At 41.7% G+C, this 21,026-nt stretch overlaps 1 protein-coding gene across 1 annotated transcript in view; it reads right to left on the bottom strand.

Annotated features, from left to right (window-relative positions):
• ryr2b (ryanodine receptor 2b (cardiac)) overlaps positions 1 to 21,026 on the bottom strand; it is a 74,042-nt gene that overhangs the window by 8,612 nt on the left and 44,404 nt on the right. The window contains exons 55-89 of the mRNA XM_089012623.1: positions 20,643 to 20,719; positions 19,841 to 19,962; positions 19,669 to 19,718; positions 19,447 to 19,507; positions 18,471 to 18,718; positions 16,848 to 16,929; positions 16,238 to 16,368; positions 15,369 to 15,668; positions 14,480 to 14,717; positions 13,391 to 13,478; positions 13,206 to 13,289; positions 12,976 to 13,137; positions 12,301 to 12,366; positions 11,814 to 11,915; positions 11,167 to 11,279; positions 10,578 to 10,674; positions 10,266 to 10,387; positions 10,116 to 10,167; positions 9,260 to 9,313; positions 7,887 to 7,986; positions 7,634 to 7,713; positions 6,983 to 7,059; positions 6,812 to 6,885; positions 6,610 to 6,687; positions 6,409 to 6,497; positions 5,646 to 5,774; positions 5,401 to 5,505; positions 5,187 to 5,268; positions 3,403 to 4,598; positions 2,409 to 2,470; positions 2,171 to 2,306; positions 1,985 to 2,071; positions 1,139 to 1,321; positions 936 to 1,066; positions 655 to 697 (exon numbers count right to left, since the gene is read on the bottom strand). Coding sequence (XP_088868749.1) covers positions 655 to 697; positions 936 to 1,066; positions 1,139 to 1,321; positions 1,985 to 2,071; positions 2,171 to 2,306; positions 2,409 to 2,470; positions 3,403 to 4,598; positions 5,187 to 5,268; positions 5,401 to 5,505; positions 5,646 to 5,774; positions 6,409 to 6,497; positions 6,610 to 6,687; positions 6,812 to 6,885; positions 6,983 to 7,059; positions 7,634 to 7,713; positions 7,887 to 7,986; positions 9,260 to 9,313; positions 10,116 to 10,167; positions 10,266 to 10,387; positions 10,578 to 10,674; positions 11,167 to 11,279; positions 11,814 to 11,915; positions 12,301 to 12,366; positions 12,976 to 13,137; positions 13,206 to 13,289; positions 13,391 to 13,478; positions 14,480 to 14,717; positions 15,369 to 15,668; positions 16,238 to 16,368; positions 16,848 to 16,929; positions 18,471 to 18,718; positions 19,447 to 19,507; positions 19,669 to 19,718; positions 19,841 to 19,962; positions 20,643 to 20,719 — 4,901 coding nt within the window. The remainder of the gene's footprint in view (positions 1 to 654; positions 698 to 935; positions 1,067 to 1,138; positions 1,322 to 1,984; positions 2,072 to 2,170; positions 2,307 to 2,408; positions 2,471 to 3,402; positions 4,599 to 5,186; positions 5,269 to 5,400; positions 5,506 to 5,645; positions 5,775 to 6,408; positions 6,498 to 6,609; positions 6,688 to 6,811; positions 6,886 to 6,982; positions 7,060 to 7,633; positions 7,714 to 7,886; positions 7,987 to 9,259; positions 9,314 to 10,115; positions 10,168 to 10,265; positions 10,388 to 10,577; positions 10,675 to 11,166; positions 11,280 to 11,813; positions 11,916 to 12,300; positions 12,367 to 12,975; positions 13,138 to 13,205; positions 13,290 to 13,390; positions 13,479 to 14,479; positions 14,718 to 15,368; positions 15,669 to 16,237; positions 16,369 to 16,847; positions 16,930 to 18,470; positions 18,719 to 19,446; positions 19,508 to 19,668; positions 19,719 to 19,840; positions 19,963 to 20,642; positions 20,720 to 21,026) is intronic.

Genomic DNA, 21,026 nt, shown 5'->3' with positions numbered 1-21,026 from the left:
CAGCAAATGACTCAAGGGAATAATAAGTCAAGCGGGCACACATTTGGAGTGTCTGTCTTCCGTGTTTTCTGCGGCTTCAGCGTTTGATTTATTAACTTTCAGACGAGATCCAACAGGCAACAGCTCAACGCAATGTCAGGTCTCCGCGACCTCCACGCTGGAAACAGAAGCAAATTACCAGAAGTACTTGCGGATATCACATCATCCGTTATGCCCAGACACTCTTCAAAGCGTGCGGGTGGCTTGAAGGAAGTTCACAACGCTCGAGACGTGGCTCGTGTTAAAGGACAACTGACACCTTTTTTTTTGCTACCTAACTGACATCAGAAAAACGTTTTATCGCATCTAAAATAGCCCAAAATATATATATATATATATATATATATATATATATATATATATATATATATATATATATATATATATATATATATAGGGCCGAAACTACCAGTAAGACTTTAGTTTGCTGACGAAGCTTCTTGGATAAGAAGCAAAACATCCAACACCGTCAAAAGAAGTCCAGATGACGGCTGAAGAAACCTTTTCATCGATGGACCACTCCTGTACGACTGAGAGCCTACACGGACGTATCAATTACATAAGAGGACCACACTTACTTTGTTTCTACGCAAAAAAGGAGAAAAAAAACTTTACCTTTCGCTTGACAAACTTATCCCAGTAGTTTCCCGGAAATGATCTGAAATAACAAACGGAAAGATGAATGCGAAATATGCGATGTAAGCTGTTGCTAATGTTGCTAATTTTACTATGTACAGATTTTTATGAAACGGTTTTGCACAGTATACAGTTGGCATTTTTATTTTGTTCTGCTTTTTTCCCCTTTGAAATTGCTGCTGCAGACTGCAAATGTCCCCATTGTGGGACGAATAAAGTTTTTTTTCCGATTGCTAAACGTAACGTGAACGTGAACGCACATGGTGTTGATGAGCAAACGATCCCACTGGCCTTTAATGTCCTCCTCCGGGGGCTGACGTGCCACATAAAGGCCGTCAAACTCAAGTCGTCGGGCCACTTCTTTCTCCCGTTTGAAAATCACCAGCGGGACCTGCAAACGCACGTTTTCCAAACACGGCGGCCATTTTGTGTTGGCCCAAAAAAGCAGTTTTAGCGCGCGTACCTTGAGGCGGTAGTAACCCATAATGCAACAGAAGGAGATGAGCGTGTGCGCCATCGCCAGGAAGTGAAGCGATGGCCTCATGCAACCGCTGCTCTCTTCCAAAACGTAATGGACGTCGCCCTCGTCCGCCGATTCCAGTGACGCGCCTGCTTCTTTTTCGGGCGACGTCGGCAACAACACCACCTGGGAAGAGCGCAGTTAAAATACACAGAGCCGAAATACGCGTCATTGTTATGAGTCAACAAATAAAATGCTTCAACATTTTTGATTAGAAACTTTTTTTGGTTGAAAAAAAAAAAAACACTTGAACACATCACCAAAAATAACTACATAACTAAATAGCTCAATAACTAACTAGCTAGATAACTAAATAGCTAGATAGCTAACTAGCTCAGTAGCTAGGTAGCTTGGAAGCTAGGCAGCACAGTAGCTAGGTAGCTAGCTAAGTAGGTAGGTAGCTAGGGAGCTCGGAAGGTAGGTAGCTTGTTAGCTACGTAGCTCGGTAGCTAGCTCGGTAGGTAGGTAGAGAGATAGATAGATAGCTAATTAGCTAGCTATGTAGCTAGCTACAAAAGATAGCTTGCTAGCTAGCTACAGAAGATAGCTTGCTAGATAGATAGATAGCTAGCTGGCTAGCTATTTGATTTTACAAATGATGAAGACAACTTGTCCGGAGGCGTCGGTTGTCCTTTAAGGTTTACGTGGGACAATTTGAAATTTAGCTTGGGACCTTAGCAAGCATGATGGAATTTCACAAGTTGGATTTGTTTTGGCGGGCCGAGCAAAATGATGCGGACGGACAAGATTTGGCCCCCGGGCCGCGACTTTGACCACCTGTGCACTCACCTTATAGAAGAGGAGGATGAAGTTGATTGCAAAGGTGACGAAAAGGGACAGCAAGCGGAGGTTATAAAATGTCCTAGCAAAGTAATTCTGCAGGAAAACATCGTTTTTTTTGGGGGGTATTAGTTTGCTCAACCATATCAGGAATTTAGATCTTTATTATTATTATTATTTTTTTTTTAATCTGACCAGCAAGCTCTTGTGATGAGCGCTTATCAAGTCTCCCAAAGCGGAACGCTGGCTTCCTGCCTCGTCTGATTTATTCGAGAGTCTCTGGGCTTTCCGTTCCTCCCCTTTCGCCGTTGTCCCCTCACATGTTTCCCATCTGCAATGAGATGATCATAATACAATACAATACAATACAGTCCTCAATATAACATCTTCGATCGTGTGATTCGAGAGTGAAGATTGTGAACAAATCACACACTTTTCCGATTCGGCTCTCATCTCCTCCGTTTTATCCTCTTCAGCCGCGTCACCCTTGAGCTGCTCATAAATAAACACATCAAAAAAAACAATATAAATAAATAAGGAGACACTTAAATACATTGACAAATACATCAATAATAGACAAAGAAATTAATTCACAGAGAAATAAATACATAAATAGAGAAATACATAAACCGATAAACAAAGAGAAAAATCAATAAATCGATAGTTAAATAAAAACAAATAAGTAAATAGTCAAATAAATAAATAGATAAAACAATAAACAAAAATTAAAGAAAAATAATTAAGTAAACCGACAAATATATGGATAAACAAAAAAATACTTAAAAATAAACAATAGAATAAATATATAAACGGATAAATTAATAAACAATAAATAAAGAAATAAAAAATAAATGGATAAACAAAGAGATGCATATAAATTAAATGTATTGTTATTATTATTACAAAAAATAAATCGTCATAAATAACAAATAATAGACAATAAATAAAGAAAGAAACAAATAGATAAATAAATACATTGATAAAGAGACAAAGAAAAAAAATGGATAAACAAAAAAAAATCTACAAAAAAGTAAATAAATAAATGGAAAAACAAAGATAAAAATAAATGGATAAATAAATAAAAATTAAATACGTAAATAGACAACTAAATAAATGGAGAAACGAAAAAACAAAAATAAATCAGTAAATCGACAAATAAATAAATTGAAAAATAAATTGATGAATAAAAATAAATAAACAAATCAACCCAAAAAAAAATCAAAAATAAATACGTAAATAGACAAAAAAATTAATGGATAAATAAAAATACATCAATGAAAACAAACAAGTAAATAGACCAATAAATAAATAAATAGATACATTAATAAACAAACCAATAAATAAAAAAACCTCATAAACAAACAAACAAACAAATAAATAAATATTAGTTGAGTGAATGTTTAATGGCGAAGTTATGCAATCGATACCAGCTCTTGATGTTCATCGTTGCGGAAGAAGACGTCGCTGAGATGACTGCTCACGTCCTGCGCCGCCAATCTGTATTGTCCTCCGTCTCTTTTCACTTTCAGCCCAAATACGTCGGAAAGTACGTCCGTCTCCACGCCGGGGGTCACGACCCCTATCTGCCCGCCGCTTTCCCGCCGAGGGAAGCTTCGCCTCGGCCGATCGGCGCCACCCGCGACCTCCGTGACCTCATCGAGCGTCGGGTCGAGAATCCCGCCCAGCAGATCCGACACGGTCATCGTTTGGGCTCGCTCGATGACTCCGCCGTTGACAAAAGCCACGTAGAGCGCGTAGCGGGCGCCGCTCGCCACGACACAAAGGAGCCGCAGCAAAGTCACGAGAAGGAAAGCGACGAGCGTCACGGATGAGAAGAGGACATCCTTCAGGGTCATTTTGGTAAGAACGCCAAGCTTTTTGACGGACACCGGAGACGTGGTATCCGAGCCGCCATCTTTGTTGCCCCCTTCTACTCCAGCGCGTCGCTCCCCGCTTTCCGAAGCGGAGATCTGAGCCGCCAGCTGCATTTCAAAGATGGTATCTTCGCAGAAGTTGACAAACATCTCCATTTTCTCCTTCTCGCCGCCTTGGTTGACCACGTCGAAAATGAACTGGCGTTTGGATTCTTTGACTTGAGGTTTCTCCCACTGAGCGCGACAGGATTGGCTGATCTCAAAGTAGACGCGTTCCATACGCTTGTCGGCGCCGAGGATCTCGATGCGGCCCAAGTGGGGTTGGAAGTACGTCAAAACGCACTGGGCCAGTTCCAAAAAAGCGCCGAGCCTCACGTCGTTGGGCATGTGCTCGGACAAATTGGTGAGCAACACGGCGATGCTGAATCCGATGTCTTTGGCCGGTTCGTGGAAGCGATCCACCAAAGCTTCGTAATCCAAGATGTCCCCGTGGTCCGATTCAACGCAGGAAAGGAGGAAACGTGTCTCCACTGGCGAAAAGTCTTTGGAGAGCTCCATGGCTTTCTGGAAGTCCTTCCTGGAGACCAAACCTTTGCCATCGGGGTCCAACTGACCAAAGACGGCCGAAGAGCTCAGGTCTTTGAGTTTGAGGAAGCTGTCGAAAAATTGGAGGATCATCTCCACGTTGCTGGCCGATTCCACCAACATGTCCACCATTTGCTTGCCGATGGTTCCGTTGACAACGTTGCCTGCGGTTCAGGCGGTCAAGGAGGTGACAATGAGGCCATGATTTGTCAAGTAAAGATGAAGAGTGACCAAAAATTCGAATAAATGCCACCAAAAATTCCCAAATAAATGCTACTACTATCTGAAGGAAATAGACACATTTATTTCGCCATATTAAACATTGCTCAAGATACGTCTGTGTAAGCTCTCAGTCGTACATTAGTGGTCCATCGATGAAAAGGTCATCTGGACTTCTTTCAAGGTGTCGGACCTTTCGCTTCTTATCCAAGAAACTTCTTCGGCGGCGCCGGACACTGCTATGATAGGTCCCTGCTCTCAGGTTGGGGGGGAGCAGAGGACTACTCCCTGCAGCTCCACTCATTGTTCCCATTATTCTGACTAACGACTGGCCTGATTGCCCCACTTCCACCGGTATCGCCTCATCAGTATTAATAATCCTATTTTGCCTAAGCAGGCTGTTGTACGAACGATCCAAATTGAACCTCACCCCACCTTATCGCTTAAATGAAGGATTTAGCTGTTTCATACCATCTATTATGTTCTGTGGAAATGGGCTGATTTGTCTGCATCGTCATGAAGAGTTGACATACCTTCTAACATGGACAGCAAGAAGACCACCATGTCCTTTTGTAAGTCCATCAGCTCTTTTAGGAGCTCGATTTGCCTCGAATCCTGCACACACACACACACACACACACACACACACAAATAACAAATACAATAACAGGCAGGCCATAAATGATGAATTGACACGCCTTCAAAAAGTCATTTGGACATCATTTGACAATTCATGAGCGGACCTACCCGGGAGAGCTTCATCTGCAGATGAGCAAAGACGTGCAAGAATCCAACGACGGCATCCCACAGACGACTGTGAGCGAGGCTTTGCTGGTTTCCGCTACACGGCCCCTGCGCGTAAAGCCAGCCAAAGGGGCAAACAATGCATTCTAAATGAGAACATACAGTCGATAGCCCTTCATCTTTTTTTTTTTTTTTTTTTTTTTGGGGGGGGGGGGGGGGGGGGTTGCAGAAATGGAAACGAGGCCCACCTGGATGTATTCTGTGAGCGTATTGAAGACCTGCTTAGCTACTTTGATAGCCTTGGAAAAATTGCAACGACCTTGCACATCAATCGCAGTCTTTCCAGAGTAGTACCAGTAGAAATCACTGATGGATTCCTTGAGAAATTGCATCAAGCAAAAAAAAAAAAAAAAAAAAGGAGTTTGTCGATATTCAAAAGAATGGGTTTGGTTTAGGGGTTTGGGTTATGGTTAAGGCTTAGGCTTAGGGGTTAGGGTTAGGGTTAGGGTTAGGGTTAGGGTTAATGCTAAGGTTTGGAACGTTTTGGAAAGTTTGTTAGGGTTAGGGGGTTAGGGTTTGGGGTTAGGGGTCAGGCCTTAGGGGTTAGGGTAAGATTTACGGTGAGGGTTAGGGGGTTAGGGTTCGTCTTAGGGCTACGGTTAGGCTTACGGTTAGGGTTTGGATAAGTTTTAGTGTTAGGGAAAAAAGGAGTTTGTCAATATTCTAAAGAATGTGTTTGGTTTAGGCTTAGGGGTTTGGGTTATGGTTAAGGTTAATGCTAAGAGTTGGAAAGTTTTGGAATCTTTTGGAATGTTTTGTGACGTTTGTTAGGGTTTGGGGTGAGGGTTCGGGGTTTGGGATAGTATTAGGGCTACCTTTACGGTTAGGGTTGGGATAAGTTTTTGAGTTATGATTAGGGTTATGGTTAGGGTTAAGGAAAAAAAAGGAGTTTGTCCATATTCAAGAGAATTAGAGCGCCTCCGTGGTACAATGTTTTTTTTTTGTGCTTACCTGTATCCTGAGAAGATAATCCACAGTGGAGATGATCATGTTGACGGTTGTATTGTTGCCCGTCTGTGTTCTCAAGTAATTCTGGAAATCTAACGAATAAAATGAAAAAAAGTGAGAGTGGGATGGGGGTGAAGTGGTTATGGGGTTGGGGGGGGCATTTATCCACTGTTATAATAACAATAATAATAAAAAAGCAATAACCAGAGTTGTGTCCTTCACAAAGCAACTGCAGAAACCGGAACAGGTCGCAGGTCAGCTCTTCATCAGGCATCACCTTCTCTAATGGAAAAAAAGAAATAAATTTGACAGGTGTGGAGGTTCATATGAGCGATAAGCTAACATTGTGTTGGAAAAGAAACCCCCCCGGGCCCCCCCCACTAGTTTTCCATATGAATGCGCTTACCTGAGCGCTCATCCATGACCGTGGCTAATCCTTCGGTTTTGTTCTGCCTCTCAAACGCGTTCAGATCCAGGACGCTGGGGCAAACAGAAAAAGCGTTATCGTACGTGTGTGGAGTGGGGGGGGGGGGGGGGGTACTTGGACAAACGTGAGCGTTTTCGATTTCCGCCCCACCTGCATGACCGCATGAGTCCGGCCATGCTTTGGAAGAAGTCGACGTCTCGTTTTGTTCTCAAATAATCCAGCATTTTCTAATTTAGTGGAAAAGAGGACGGGGGGGGGGGGGGGTTAAATCGGTCTTTTGATAGAGAATAGACAGAATAGAAGTTATCAGATTTCAAGGTTTTATGCTTAGAAGGCCCACAATGGAAGCACAGAAAACCTGGGGTGATTCTGGGGTGAACAGACTGTCAGAGATATGACAGTCAGACACTGTGGACGAAGACTCGAACCCAGAAAGATTGTCCTCTTCGGCTTAACACTAGCCTGTGTTGGGGTCTTTTCCGGTCCCATAATAGCAAAAGTACTCCACTCAATAACAAACCACATCTGCACTCGAAGAAAGGGGGTTTGGAAAACTAGTCCGGCAGCCACCGTGGCGCAGTTCGACCGTGTGGTTTGGTGTTCATCCGCCGAAAACTAGTCCGCCAGCCCCCGTGGGATGCAGAAGTTGGGCGTCGGTCAGGAGTAGCTTCTGGGCAGTAAAAGACAGACAATCTTCCTGCGTTCGAGTGACGTCTTTCGACTCGATGATGAGGTCGAAGCTAAGGAAGTCGACTCCGAGGGTGTCGATTCAGAGGCGAAATCAAAGGCAAAACAAGGCACCTGCTGAACGGCGACGTTTCCTCCGCTGAGAACGGCGATACCCAGCTTGAGTGTGGGCGCAATCATGGAGCCCATGCGTCCTGATTAGATGTCACATTATCACAATCACCAAAAAAACAAAAAAAAATGGAGTGCTTACGCGGAAAAAAAACAACACTTCATGACTACAATAGTGTCAAATGCAAAGACGTTCACATGAACACATGCTTTGGTGAGATGCTTTAGATTCAATCGCCGGTTCTTAGGATCGTACCTTTGCTAGCGCTAATACTTTGCAAGACCATCTCGGAAACGCCACGATGATGCAATCTGGCCTGTTGGTGAAGCAATTTTTGCTTGTCCATCTCTTTCTCCTGGAATGCAAAACGGGATTATTTTCGTGGCCTTTTGATAGCCTGAAAGATGTCTAGTTATATACACATCCTAAAAACAGCCCGTGTTATTTCATTTCTACTTATTCTGATCCTTTAGTACATCCATATATATATGAATGTAGTTTAGTTATTTGTATATGTTAGTTACTATACATGTACTTAGCTCAGTTAAAACCTTAAAGGACAACCGATGTCTCCGGACGAGTTGTGTCCATAATTTGTAAAATGGCTTCAAATGACTTCTACCGAGCGTATTTGACAAAGATGCCAGCGCATATAGCTAGATTTTACGTTTTAAGACTCTCGCCGAATATTCCGGAAGTCTTGTTTTTGAGTTGGTGACGAGTCCGTACGTTACGTCACTGAAGGAACGCTCCTGACAGAAAAAGGACACATTGTAGCAGTCCTTCCATCATGTCAATGCATTTTGCGGTACTTTGTTCGGTCTGAAAACTTCGTGTAGCACCAAAAAGAGGCAGAAGAGGGCGACAAAGCTCCGTGTAAGGAATTAATCAGCCTGTGGAAAGGGGATGATTAATTCCTTACACGGAGCTTTGTCGCAATTTTCTGCCTCTTTTTGGTGCTACATTTCCCGCCCCCAGATACCTCAAAATGGCACAGAATAAATTCTAAAATCGATTGCAAACATGTACGCTTTCCTCTTCAGAACTATTTGAATCATATTCATCACTGGATGAGTAACAAGAAAGTATCTTTCCGAATCTGAAGCCATTGTTTTGATTCTCCAGCAAGGCAAGACGTCTTGGGGTGACGCCATGAACAAGGGGGCGAGATCTTCTGAAACGGGCCACTTCCGGGTTCATTTTTTGCAGATTTTGGGCACCAAGTCATTTTTATTGTTGTTTTGCATTTGACTAAAAATATTAGCCTGCGTGTTTTGGGTATTTTAGATGCTATCAAATGTTTTTCTGATGTCAGTTAAGAAACGAAAAAGTGATGTTGGTTGTCCTTTAAGCTATCATGTTTCAGTCTAATAATAAATCTTCATGCTTGAATCTAGCAGATGATAGGTCCTTTCCAAAGTGACATCACTCCTGTTGTCTATATCTGCTCGGGACGTGCTCTGCCAACCGCTCTTGCTTTTTTGCTCTCCCCTCTCCCATCAAGAACATTCTCTAGCTGCCTGATAAATAAATATATAGATTTTTTGTGTATCACCTTGCTTCCTGCTGATTGAATATTTAGACGACACAAATGAAGAAGTGAACCAGTAGAAAAGAACAAGACTCACTTCAAAAGTTTGCAGATCTTGTCGCCCATCGTCGTCATCTTCTTGATGGCAGCTCTGCGCCGAAACAAAAAAAAAAAACGGAAATATGTACAGTGATACCTCGGCTGACAGAAAAAAGGACACATTGTAGCAGTCCTTCCATCACGTCAATGCATTTAGCTGTACTTGTCTGGGCTGAAAACTTCCACCAAAAAAGAGGCAGAAAATGGTGACAAAGCTCCATGTAAGGAATTAATCAAGGAGCTTGGTCGCCATTTTCTGCCTCTTTTTTGGTGATCCATTTTCCCCCAATGTTGCCTAAAAATGTCACGGAATAAATTCTTTAATGGATGTCAAACATGTATGCTTTCCTCTTCAGAACTATTTGAATCATATTCATAACTGGATGTGTAACAAGAAAGCATCTTCTCCGAATCTGAAGCCATTGTTTGGATTCTGCAGCAATGCAAGACGTCTTGGCGTGACGTCACGAACTGGGGGCGGGACTTTCTGAAAATGCCCAATTCGCAGATCAATTTTTTGCAGATTTTGGACACTTGAAGTCATTTTTATTGGTGTTTTGCATTTGACTAAAAATATCATCCTGCGTGTTTTGGCTATTTTAGATGCTATCAAACGTTTTTGTGACGTCAGTTAGGAAACAAAAAAGTGATGTCGGTTGTCCTTTAAAACTTAGGAATGAACTTATTTTTCCAGATGAAAGAAGAAAGTCTAAGGTTTCTAACGCTGCATTCCTAAAACTCAATATTCTGTTGGTCCTGCAATTTGAATTGAAAATGACAAAAACCCTGGCACTGCAGTGCACGTCATATGGCAGTCAATGAGTTGAGAATGGCTACCGCTTCTTTTCTATTACCTTGGCCATTATCTCCACGTAGCGAACGTAGAGCCAGTCGGTTTCAAGATCGCTTGGAAGGAAAGACACATTCAGAAATACTCAGCAGGAATTGTGATGAGCGGGATGGGGGGAATATTGTGTGTGAATATTCTCGTATCGGGCCAACACCTCCTTTCTGTCAAGGCACTGCGAGCGAAGAGCGCGATGAGCTGTAGAAGGGGATCCATCACTTTGCCCTCATCTTTTTTCTCCTCCCGTCTTCCTGCCGTCAAGTCCGTCACGTGGAGTTTCTGTGAAAATAATGGCGAGGAGGAAAAATAAGAAGTAAATACCCGATTCTGCTTGCTGAAAAATCTCAGGGAGCGATTGAGCGTGCAACCCCGTTAGCCAATTAATTCGACACCATACAGAGAAAACAAAGGAGGAAAACAAAACGAGGAGGGACAATAATAATATTTGTCAAAGTTTTGGACCACTTACAGATAAATCCTCCACTAGTTTCTCCTGAAAAGTGCGCTCCTCAGCTAATATCCAGGATTGATTGTAGCCTTGGAGGAACAGGTTGACGGCTCTGTGCCTGCGAAGTGAGACGGATGTTGGAAAAGGGGGACAGCAAACTCAAACCTGGCAAGCGTACTCGTTTGCATTTGCAGCAGGCAAATAGCAGATGCAAAAACCAGCGGCAGAGAAATAAGCTTTGTGTGACGTTTGCTGACCGTTGGCGATTTGAGTCCTATTTGTAGTCATGAAAGAAAAGGCTAACGAAAGCGGACGGAGCAATACGGGATAACCAAAAATGTCATCTGCATAAAAATCTGAATAAAAAAAACGTTTATTCGTCCCACGATGGGGAAATGTCGTTATCCATATATACGTGTACATATGCATACATCATATAAAAAAAAAAATTCCAAGCAGAAAATGTTAAAGTCTCACTCAGCAAACTTTGCTGACGATGGTTGACTTTGCTGCTGTGAAATGTAAATTTCTCCACTGCGAGACTAATAAAGGCAAATCCAATCCAATCCAAACGTTCCCCAAGACGACACAAGCAAATCCATTTTCGTACCTGGGAAGGTTGTAAAGAGGAGCCATTCTCAGACAGGCCACCACCGCTTGCTTCCTCTGCTTGGACAAGACTTTGTGCCATGTTGCTCTTTTATGCTTGTGCGGATGTTCCACCTCAACATAGAAAAAACAAAAGATAAAGATTGGACAGAATACAAGTGATCATATTTCAAAGGTTCATGCTGTTGTATGCTTAGTCAACACTTGTGACTCAATACACAATTGAAGCACAGACAACCTGGGGTCAATCTGAGGTCAACAGACACAGCCTGTTAACCTGTCATATTCATCCAGGACAGAGGTGCCCAAGCCCCGGGCCGCGGACCGGTACCAGTCCGTGGGTCATTTTGTACCGGGCCGCGCAGAAAAAAATATAAATAACATTTACATAAACAGAAAAATGTTTTCCTAATGTATCATTTTAATTTGCATCTACTCTCAATAAATAGCTTGGCAGAGGGCTGCAGAATTCGGACATCTGTCTTGAACGGCTACATCCCCTGCCGGCAGTAAAAGACAATCTTTCTGTGTTTTCCCGAGCCTTTGTCCACAGTGGCCGATCGAACATCGCTGACAAAGATCTAAAATGTGTCACTTCACACTGAGCATCCATCCAAAACAAAAAGTGTTTTTTTTTTTCGCGCTCACCTGATCAAGGTAATGGAGGACTCGAGCGAGCGCCACAATCTTGTCCGCGGTTGTTTCCACGTCAGCGGTGGGGAATACATTCAAAATGTCTGTTGATGAATTCTCATACAGGGAAAGAACAACAAATATTGATTCAGTTTGCATTCGCAGGCAGCGGAAAGTAGTGAATGAAATAAGGCTGCGTGTGCGCCACATATTCAAGTCACGTCGTGATGGAAGAACGGGATTTCTAAGCGACAAAACCACTCCAAAATCTAATTAACGGCATTCTCGTCACTGGAATTAAAAGTCTGACGGCGTTCTCCTTGCTTGAATTTTGAAAATGAATAAATAAAAATCAGGGCCAGTCGGGCGTGCGTGTCGCCGCGCATACCAAATGTCCGCGCAAAGTAGATGCACGTCATTCAAGAGACAGAAGCCCCCTGCGGGGCAAGCGGCCGTGCAGTGCCAGACAGAAAAAAGGAGCAGACAAAATGACGCTAGTTACCTGATCGCCAGAACCTAATAAAAGCTTTTGATACACGTAGTCACGGATTTCATCTTCCGTGTTTTTCTGTGGGAAACAAAATGGGAAGATTTTAATAAAACACATTTTTTCTAAACAAATGGCCGCGTTGACTTTATATTATATTATATTATTATTCATATATGTATTTATTTCATTATTTATGGATATATGTATTTCTATATGTAGTATTTCATTATTTATGTTATATATGTGTCATGATGCCAAGGAGAATTATTTATTTATATATGGATTTATTTAGATTTGTATTTATTTATTTAGTTGTTTAGTTATTTACATATGTATTTATTTATATAGAGTATGTATTTATATATATATATATATATTATTTATATATATATATATATATATATATATGTATTTGTTTATATTTAGATATATTATTTATATCATCATTTATTTATATACTGTATTGGTTTATTTATATTTTTTGTTATTTATAAATCCATTTATTTGTGTGTTTATTTGTCCGTTTATTTTTTGATTGTATTATTATTATTATTATTATTATTATTAATTTTTTTAATGTTTAATGTTTAATTTTTTCGGGCAGTTGTTTTCTTTGGAAAGTGATGCGGACAGGAATACAATGTCAATCCTTCCCCACGCAGCATTCGCTGGGCATTTCCAACCAACCTGAGCAAAGGCGCTCTTTGCAGAAAGGACCAAAGTCTCATTGATGGGAAAACAAAGCCTGAGTCCCACCGGGAGAAGTCGCTTGACGGAAGCCACAACCAGGGAAGTGTGGACGGAATAACGATCGCCTTTCCTCTTCATTCTCCTTTTCTCGCAGTCCAACTGGAAAAGAAGGGCAACGATACGACATGAGTGGATCTTTTTGGTCCAATCGGCGACGAGCAGCCGACCTTTGATGCGTTGTCTTTGACCAAGAATGCCAAGTTGTTGATTTCGTTTCGAACCACGTAGTTCTGTTCTTCCCACTTGAAATTCTGCAACGCAACAAACACGCCGATCCAAAATGGAGAAAAATAAAATAAAATATCGTGACAAAAGACAAGCGTGCTTGACTCAAACTCAAACTCAAACTCACATGAGATTTGGCCCAAAAAATAAAGACCTCTGCCACCATGGTGAACATCTTGTCAGCATCTGGGTTTGGTTCTTGTTGCCAACGGGCCCTGGGAGGGATTAACAAAAAAAGATGCAAAAAGAAGCAGCAACGTCATTCTTGAAACAACACAATCCAGATATTTGTTTGGCACCGAGAAATCGTCCCCCATCGGTGCTACTAGCAAACATGTTTTCCTCGTCGGCCATCATGTCCTTTTAGGGTTATTGTGGGGCAAGCACAGCAAGGGGCGCAATGGTGCGCCATAAAATCATCATCCAGTAAGTATCATGCGTTTACATTGACTAGCTTCCTCAAATCAGGCACAAAATGGTGGAACGGGGGAAGAAAACAGCTTATTTTTTGGCAAGGTGAATGAATGAATAAATAATTAAATAACAGAATAAGTAAATAACAAAATAAATAAATTGGTGAATAAATAAACACCCACATGAATAACACAAAAATAAATAATGAAATACAGAAACACCCAAATAAACACACAAATAAATACATTAAGAGATAAATAAATGAATAAATTAATAGATGACTAAATAAATAAACAAATAAATAACCAAAAAAAACACATAAATAAAAAATAATAATAAATTAAGAGATGACGATATAAATAAATGAATAAATAACCAAAAACAGTAATGACCAAATAAACGAAAAACAGTAAGAAACCAAATAAAATTAAATAAATTATTTATTATCTATAAATAACAAAAAAATTATTAAGAAAATAAATAAATACCCAAATAAACACACAAATAAATAAATAAATGAATACATTAATAGATGACTAAATAAACAAATAAATAACCAAAAACAGTAATAACCAAATAAACGCAATAAATAAATTAGTAGATCAATAAATGAAGAAATGAATAGATGAACGAATAAATAAATAAATAACATTTACTTTGAGACGCCCACGATCATGTTCCTCTCCACCAAATGAAATTGTTGACAAATTGTTAATAAATGGTGTCAGGCATTCAGTGTGGACAAAAACCTAAAATATGACCTTTGGGCCCTATAGTTTGACCCCCTCCCCAAGCGTCTTACCGATTGAAGTCCACAAAGGGGATGAGGAGAGGATAGAAAGCGTAGAGGTCTCGCACCAGAACGCTGAACTTGTCTTGTATGCGCAATTCGGCTTCCGACGTGGCGCAGCCTCCTGCTTTCATTCGCTCCTCCTGGCGCAAGACGTTTTCCGCCCTCTTCCTCAACTTGTCCATCAGGGGAACAAAGTGGCTCCTCAGCAGCTCAACGCCAGCTTTGGAGACGAGCGGCTGGGAGTGGACTGAGATGCACAGCGTTCGCTCGTAAAATACAATCACCACCACCTTTCCTTTTTTTGTCAATGTTTTAAAGGACAACCAACAACATTTTTTTTTTTGGGGGGGGGGACTCTCCGGTCAAAGAAGGCCCACCAACGTCCGCTAATCCAACACGCTAATGTTGACTTTTTGGGTTGGATAAAGTGTAAACAATGGCTTCACAGAGTTCAGATTGGGAGCTTTCTTGTTCCTCATCTAGTTATGAATATGATTCAAAGAGTTCTGAAGACTTCTGGACTCCGATGTAGCGCCCAGAAAATGCACAAGATGGCGCCCAAGCTCCGTTGGAAATGGGCTGAATTGTCCGCTGGGAATTTGTGTCAACTTACACATTCTTGACGCATGTTACCGCAATTGGCTGCGACACACAACGATTCACCATTGCGTTATTTATGTAGTTTTCCGTCTAATTTCTCGGTCAGGGGCGTTCCCTCCGTGACGTCACTTTGGGCATCGTCATCAACTCGAACAAGACTTCCGGAATATTCAGCGCGAGTCTTAAAAGCGCTGGAATCTTTGTCAAATGCGCCGAGTAGAAGTCATTTGACAAATGATGGAGGTGTCGGTTGTCCTTGAAAATGTAATGGAACATCGGCATGGAAACGTGACACTACCTGCTAGCTGCTTCATCCAGTCACCCTGACTCGCGCCCACGTGGTTGTGGACGATCCGTAGGATGTAGCCTAGCAAGACGCTGGCGTGCTGAGGAGTGACAGAAGTGAGGACCGGGCCGTGTTGCCACCAGCGGGACACGTAAGCGCACAGCATTGGCAAGGTGACATCGGTGATATGGATATATTGAGGCAGTCCAGCGGCGGCGCCGGCGTCCGTTAATTCTTGCGCTTCCTCCATCGCTTGATCCAGAGAGGGCAGTAGGGGGCAGATTTCTTCTGGATCGACCGGCAAGCCGAAATCTAGTCAAGAGAGAGAAAAGAGCAAATACATTGTAAATATTGGAAATAAATACAAATACATTATTCAGACTATATATATATAGTCGGAAAAAATATCGATATAACCGGACTATCGATATATCCGATCTTGCGGCATGTAAATTTTCTCCTTTCATACAAATAGTATCGTAATAAGCAGCTTTGTTCCAGCTACAGTTGTTGTTAAAGCGCTATATAAATCAGTATGTATTGTATTTTGTACTCCCTCCCCCATTTCAAGCTCATATAACTCCAGCCTATTATAACTTGGGTATTAACTCTTTTTTTTCTGATGAAAGAAGAGCGTCTATGGTTTCTAACGCTGTATTGAATGTTAATGCAGTCCTAAAAATCAATATTCTGTGGCTCCTGGAATTCAAGTGACAATGACAAAAACCCTGGCACTGGAGTGGACACATTTTTATGTCTAGAAGTAAATGAGTTACGTGCTTTGCTACAGCGTCAACTGTTGCCAAAGCGCTATATCAATCAATATGTATTGTATTGTATTGTATTGTATTGTAAGTGTCCATGAGAAGTGGATGCGTTACCATCTGGCTCAGGTGTCCTCATTGTGTTGTAGATGCAGTGCGGGTTGTTTGGATTGATGGACGGCTCCAGGAAGCAAACGGGAAAGGCAGCGGTCAGCGCTGCCAGACAGGAACCCGCGGCTGACCTCTGCCTGCATAGGAAAATAAAAGTTTTCACCCGTCCATTTTGTTCTCATTCTGGACTCGAGTACACGACAGGCTTGTCGTAATTATCTGAAATTTCAGTCTGCCGATGTTGAAAGTGGTTTATTGATGAGCATGGGGTGTCCAAACTATGGTCCGAGGACATTTGTGGCCTGACGTCCTTTTTTTGACCCACGACATAACTTTAAAAAAATACATTCATAATTATATATACAGATCTTAAAAAAAAAAATATATATATATATATATATATATATATATATATATGCGTGTATACATATATACACACACAGTACACATACACATATACACACATCTCTTCAAACGTTCACTTTTTTTTAACCTTGCATTTCATGTCAAATGTCTTCATTGTCCTCAAATAACCGTTGAAGGATTCAGCAGTTTTTGCAATCCAGCACAGCATCACAATTTGTCTCAATGTGTTGGATAATGCGGCAGCACCCACCCGTCCACGTAGACGCAGCCGCCGGTGCCAAGCGAGTAGAGGCTGTTCAGGATCCTGTAACAGGACGCCTGCACTCTTCCCACTGGAAAAGACCAGGTGACACTTTTAATCCTCGTAAGAGACGTACCCCAAGGACGGCGAGGGAGCGACGGAAAGGTGAAGCCGCGCAATAGCAGGCAAAGAAAGGAACTGGCGAGACGAGTGCTGATGCAGGAAATGGATGATCCCCGCATAAGGTCATCATATTAGCAAAAGGGCCCCGACTGAGCGCCTTTATAAGAGCTGACTTCAAAGGGATGCATATCGCCTGCTAATCTCACTGCATTATATATATATATTTTTTTTACATATTCACAATGTGATTGAGCACATTATCATTGACGCTACAAGCCTATGTACAATCTAATTTGAATATGCTTGCTAGATATACGGTGATACCTTGGCTTACAAACTTAATTGTTTCCCAGACAGTGTGTAAGGTGAAAAGTGTGTATCCCAAAAATTAATTTCCCACAGGAAACCAATAAAATGAGAATAATCTGTTCCAAGGTCCCCATAAAACATCATTTTCTACTAAATAAGCCTTAAAACTACAAAAAAATAAACATTACTTTATGTATAATAAATGTGCTATGGTATTATAATTAAAGAAATAAACCGTACTATATAATAAAGTCATTTTATTGACCTTTGAGATGGACGTTGATGGCTTGATGGAATGGAGTGGCCGCTTTCATCATCTTGAGGAATGATCCCTTGTCGTTGCTTTCTCTGCGATCATTTTATCTAGTTCCTCATCAATTGTGTTCTGTTTAGCTGGGTTGATCGCTTTTTGCATCAAGTGGCTTGTGCGGGTTATTTGCGGAGCCTGATGGATGGGATATATTAACCTTGCAGTCTACACTCTGGCTATCAAAGTTGAAACGAGTCCAAATGTCAGCATTTTCTATCCATTTTCTGACTCTCTCTCTCTGTTGTCTGCCTGTCTCTTTAATGTTTAACCCCCAACCCTGACTGCTGCGTTCTTGACCAATCACGTGGCTTTACCCGAAGACTGGAGGCGGGGAATAGAGGACAGCTCCCATTTCCTTGTTAGGAGAACGGGCTCGTTCGCGAACGACACATCACTCATTGTGGCGCTCCGTGTGTATCCCAAAAAATAGTTTGTATGCCAAAGTTTGGAAATACACAATTCATTGGGGGTGCGCCTTATATTCCGTTTCGCCTTATAGACCGGAAAATACGTTGTATAAATTTAAGAGGTTATTATTATTTTTGCGTAGAGGGGCTGATAAAAAAAAAAGAAACATGAACAGATTTGTAGATGCTAAAAAATGGCACGTGCGGTACGGATATTCATCGTTTGCGATGTGCTGTGCAATTGGTTATAACATCTATTGAATGCATTTTGGTTTTCATTTCTTTTGACAACCTCTTGTTGTTCCTCAAAAAATCCTATTTTAAATTCTTTCAAATTTGTGTACGCCGTCTATACAGGCTTCGCTTTTCAAATTCATTTTCCAACAACAGGCTAGCTAATTGCCACAAACCCGTATCGAGATGCATCTAGCCACTAAAATGCTAAGAAACGTGAAGGCAGTGTGTTTTTTCCTTTCCTCTCACCTAAAAGGTCAACGCCGCGGTTCTGACTGCCAAGATGCTGGAAGAGCGACGTGAGCGTTGGGAAAAGCACAGAGCTTGTGTAGCCCAACACCTTGGCGAGATTTTTGGCCTGTTGGCTGCGACACGGAGGCAATGAGAGCGAGGTCGCCGAAAGGCTTTCCAAGGTCGTCTCCAGGTCGGACGCGGCGGCTTCAAAGAACCGATGCAGGGAGTCCTGGATGCTCCCCGGCGCCGACTTTGCTAACGTGCTGCGGTGAAAAGACAACAATACAATCATCGGATTACCTTTGGATGTTATGTCTCATGATGAAAAGCAAACAAATGCTTTTGCCAACCCCGTAATGTGAGCGGGGTGCAAAAATGTGTACACTCCAGTGCCAGGGTTTTTGTCATTGTCACTTGAATTCCAGGACGCACATAATACAGGTAACATCCGACTTACGACCGAGTTCCGTTCCGACCAAACGGTCGTAAGTCAAAATGGTCGTAAATCGAAATCCATTCAAAATGTTGAATAGAGACTTGGAGGCTAAATAACTCGCAAACTGGCGCTATCCCACGGTCGATTGCTGTGCGAGAGTGAGATGCTGGCTGGCTGGCTGGCCAAAATTGTCGTTGCGGTGCCGGACGTAGAATTAAAATTTTAAAAATAGGGTCTGCAGGTCGTGGGCGTAAGTCCGGCTGGTCGTAAATCTGATGATGCCTGTATTGAGTTTTAGGACTACAGGTAACATACAACTTTCTGGGAACCAATTAAGTTCATAAACTGAGGTATCGCTGTATTTTGTGTAGTTTTAAGGCTTATTCCGTAGAAAATGATGTTTTATGGTGATCGGGGAACGGATTATTCTCATTTTAATGGTTGGTTTCTTCTGGAGAACAGCGACCAAAGTCAACCGACATTGGTGTCGGCGTGACAAGCAATATTGAAAACGGACGGACGGATGACATTGGCGACAATGACGTGAAGTGCTACCTGGCATCCAACGCCCGGGCCAAAGCACAGAGGCAGCTTGTGACCGATGAAGTTTCATTTCCTGGAGTTAAAAAAAAAAAAAAAAAAGCGATATTAGATGATAGCGTTATACATCTATGAGGAAAATATGTATCCGTGATAGCCTTTCCGGTATTGAGTGGAAAGCACAAAATTGAAAAGCAAGGTAGCAACAATGAGATGATATTTCCATGCGGTTCTTACCAAAAAGAAAGAGCTTGCGTCTTACTAGGCCCGCAAGCTTACAAAAGAGGCTGAAGGTGAAGGGAAAGAAAATGAAAGCGAAAGAGGTGAAACAGAACAGATTCAGGACATATTAAAAACATACAAAAATCTGCAAGGAATAAAAATGGGATTTCATAGGATTGACACATGCCTCGCAATCATTTCTTTTTCCCTTTGAGAGGCGTGGCTTCTGTTCAAATCCGAGGAGCGCCACGCGGACAGCAAATACAGTCGGTGGCCTCTCGTATATTCTTCCAAAAGTGGAATTATGACCTGTCAAAGGGGTGACACACATCAATTCAAAAATCATAAACATATACGCTTCATGATGTTATGTACGTCTATAACGGGTGGAAATGCAACAGCTTCGTGTTTGCTTCCAATACAGCGATACCTCAGTTTACACACTTAATTGGTTCCCAGAAAGTGTGTGTCAGATGAAAAGTTTGTCTTCCAAACATTCATTTCCCAAAAGAAACCATGAAAATGAGAATCATCCGTTCCCAGGTCCCCATAAAACATAATTTTACACGGAATAAGCCTTAAAACTACACAAAATACAGTGACACCTCAGTTTACAAACTTAATTGATTCCCAGAAAGTGTGTGGAAGGCGAAAAGTACGTCTGCCAAACATTTCTTTCGGTATCACTGTATCTCTTTGCATTTGCCGATTCGGAAGCAGAACGACGTGGGAAGCTTTAATCGATGTCATGATGGCAATCGACATGCCTGCACGGATTTCCGAGATGGCTCAATAAATGACAAAGTCACAAAGGACTTTTCATGGTATGCGTGTGTGTGTGTTAAAGAGGTTGGGGTGTAACCCGTAGCAACCATTTAACAAAATTAAATAGCCGAATTGCAAATGGTGACTAGTAATGTCGGCATCAAAAGGGTTCAAATCCCATGAGAAAAGGGTCGCTCTTCATATGCAGATGATGAGGCGCAAACCTTGAGGAAGAAATGAACAGGATGTCGGCGTGACGACAGCTCGCTTTTAGAGGTCTGTCCTCTGGCTTGCATCACCTCTAGAAAAAAAAATGAATCAAAGAAATATGAAATAGAAAATGACAAAAGGAAGTGACATTTCAATGTCAGGAACACATTGTAGGTCTTATTTTGAAGAGCAAAAGGAGGCGTGAAATGGAAATTAGGCCCAAGGAGGATCACAAACTGTGAAAAGGGGAAGGTTCACAACTTGCTAGCGCACATAGAAAAAAAAATACATCATGTGCAAAAAATGTGTCCACTCCAGTGCCAGGGTTTTTGTCATTTTCACTCAAATTGTAGGACCCACAGAATATTGAGTTTTAGGACGACATAAATATTCAATTC

This window comes from Hippocampus bargibanti, linkage group LG13 (assembly GCF_051943395.1).
Source record: "Hippocampus bargibanti isolate YZ-2025 linkage group LG13, ASM5194339v1, whole genome shotgun sequence".
NCBI classification, from domain to species: domain Eukaryota; kingdom Metazoa; phylum Chordata; class Actinopteri; order Syngnathiformes; family Syngnathidae; genus Hippocampus; species Hippocampus bargibanti.
This window is presented reverse-complemented; position numbering and strand designations above follow the sequence as displayed.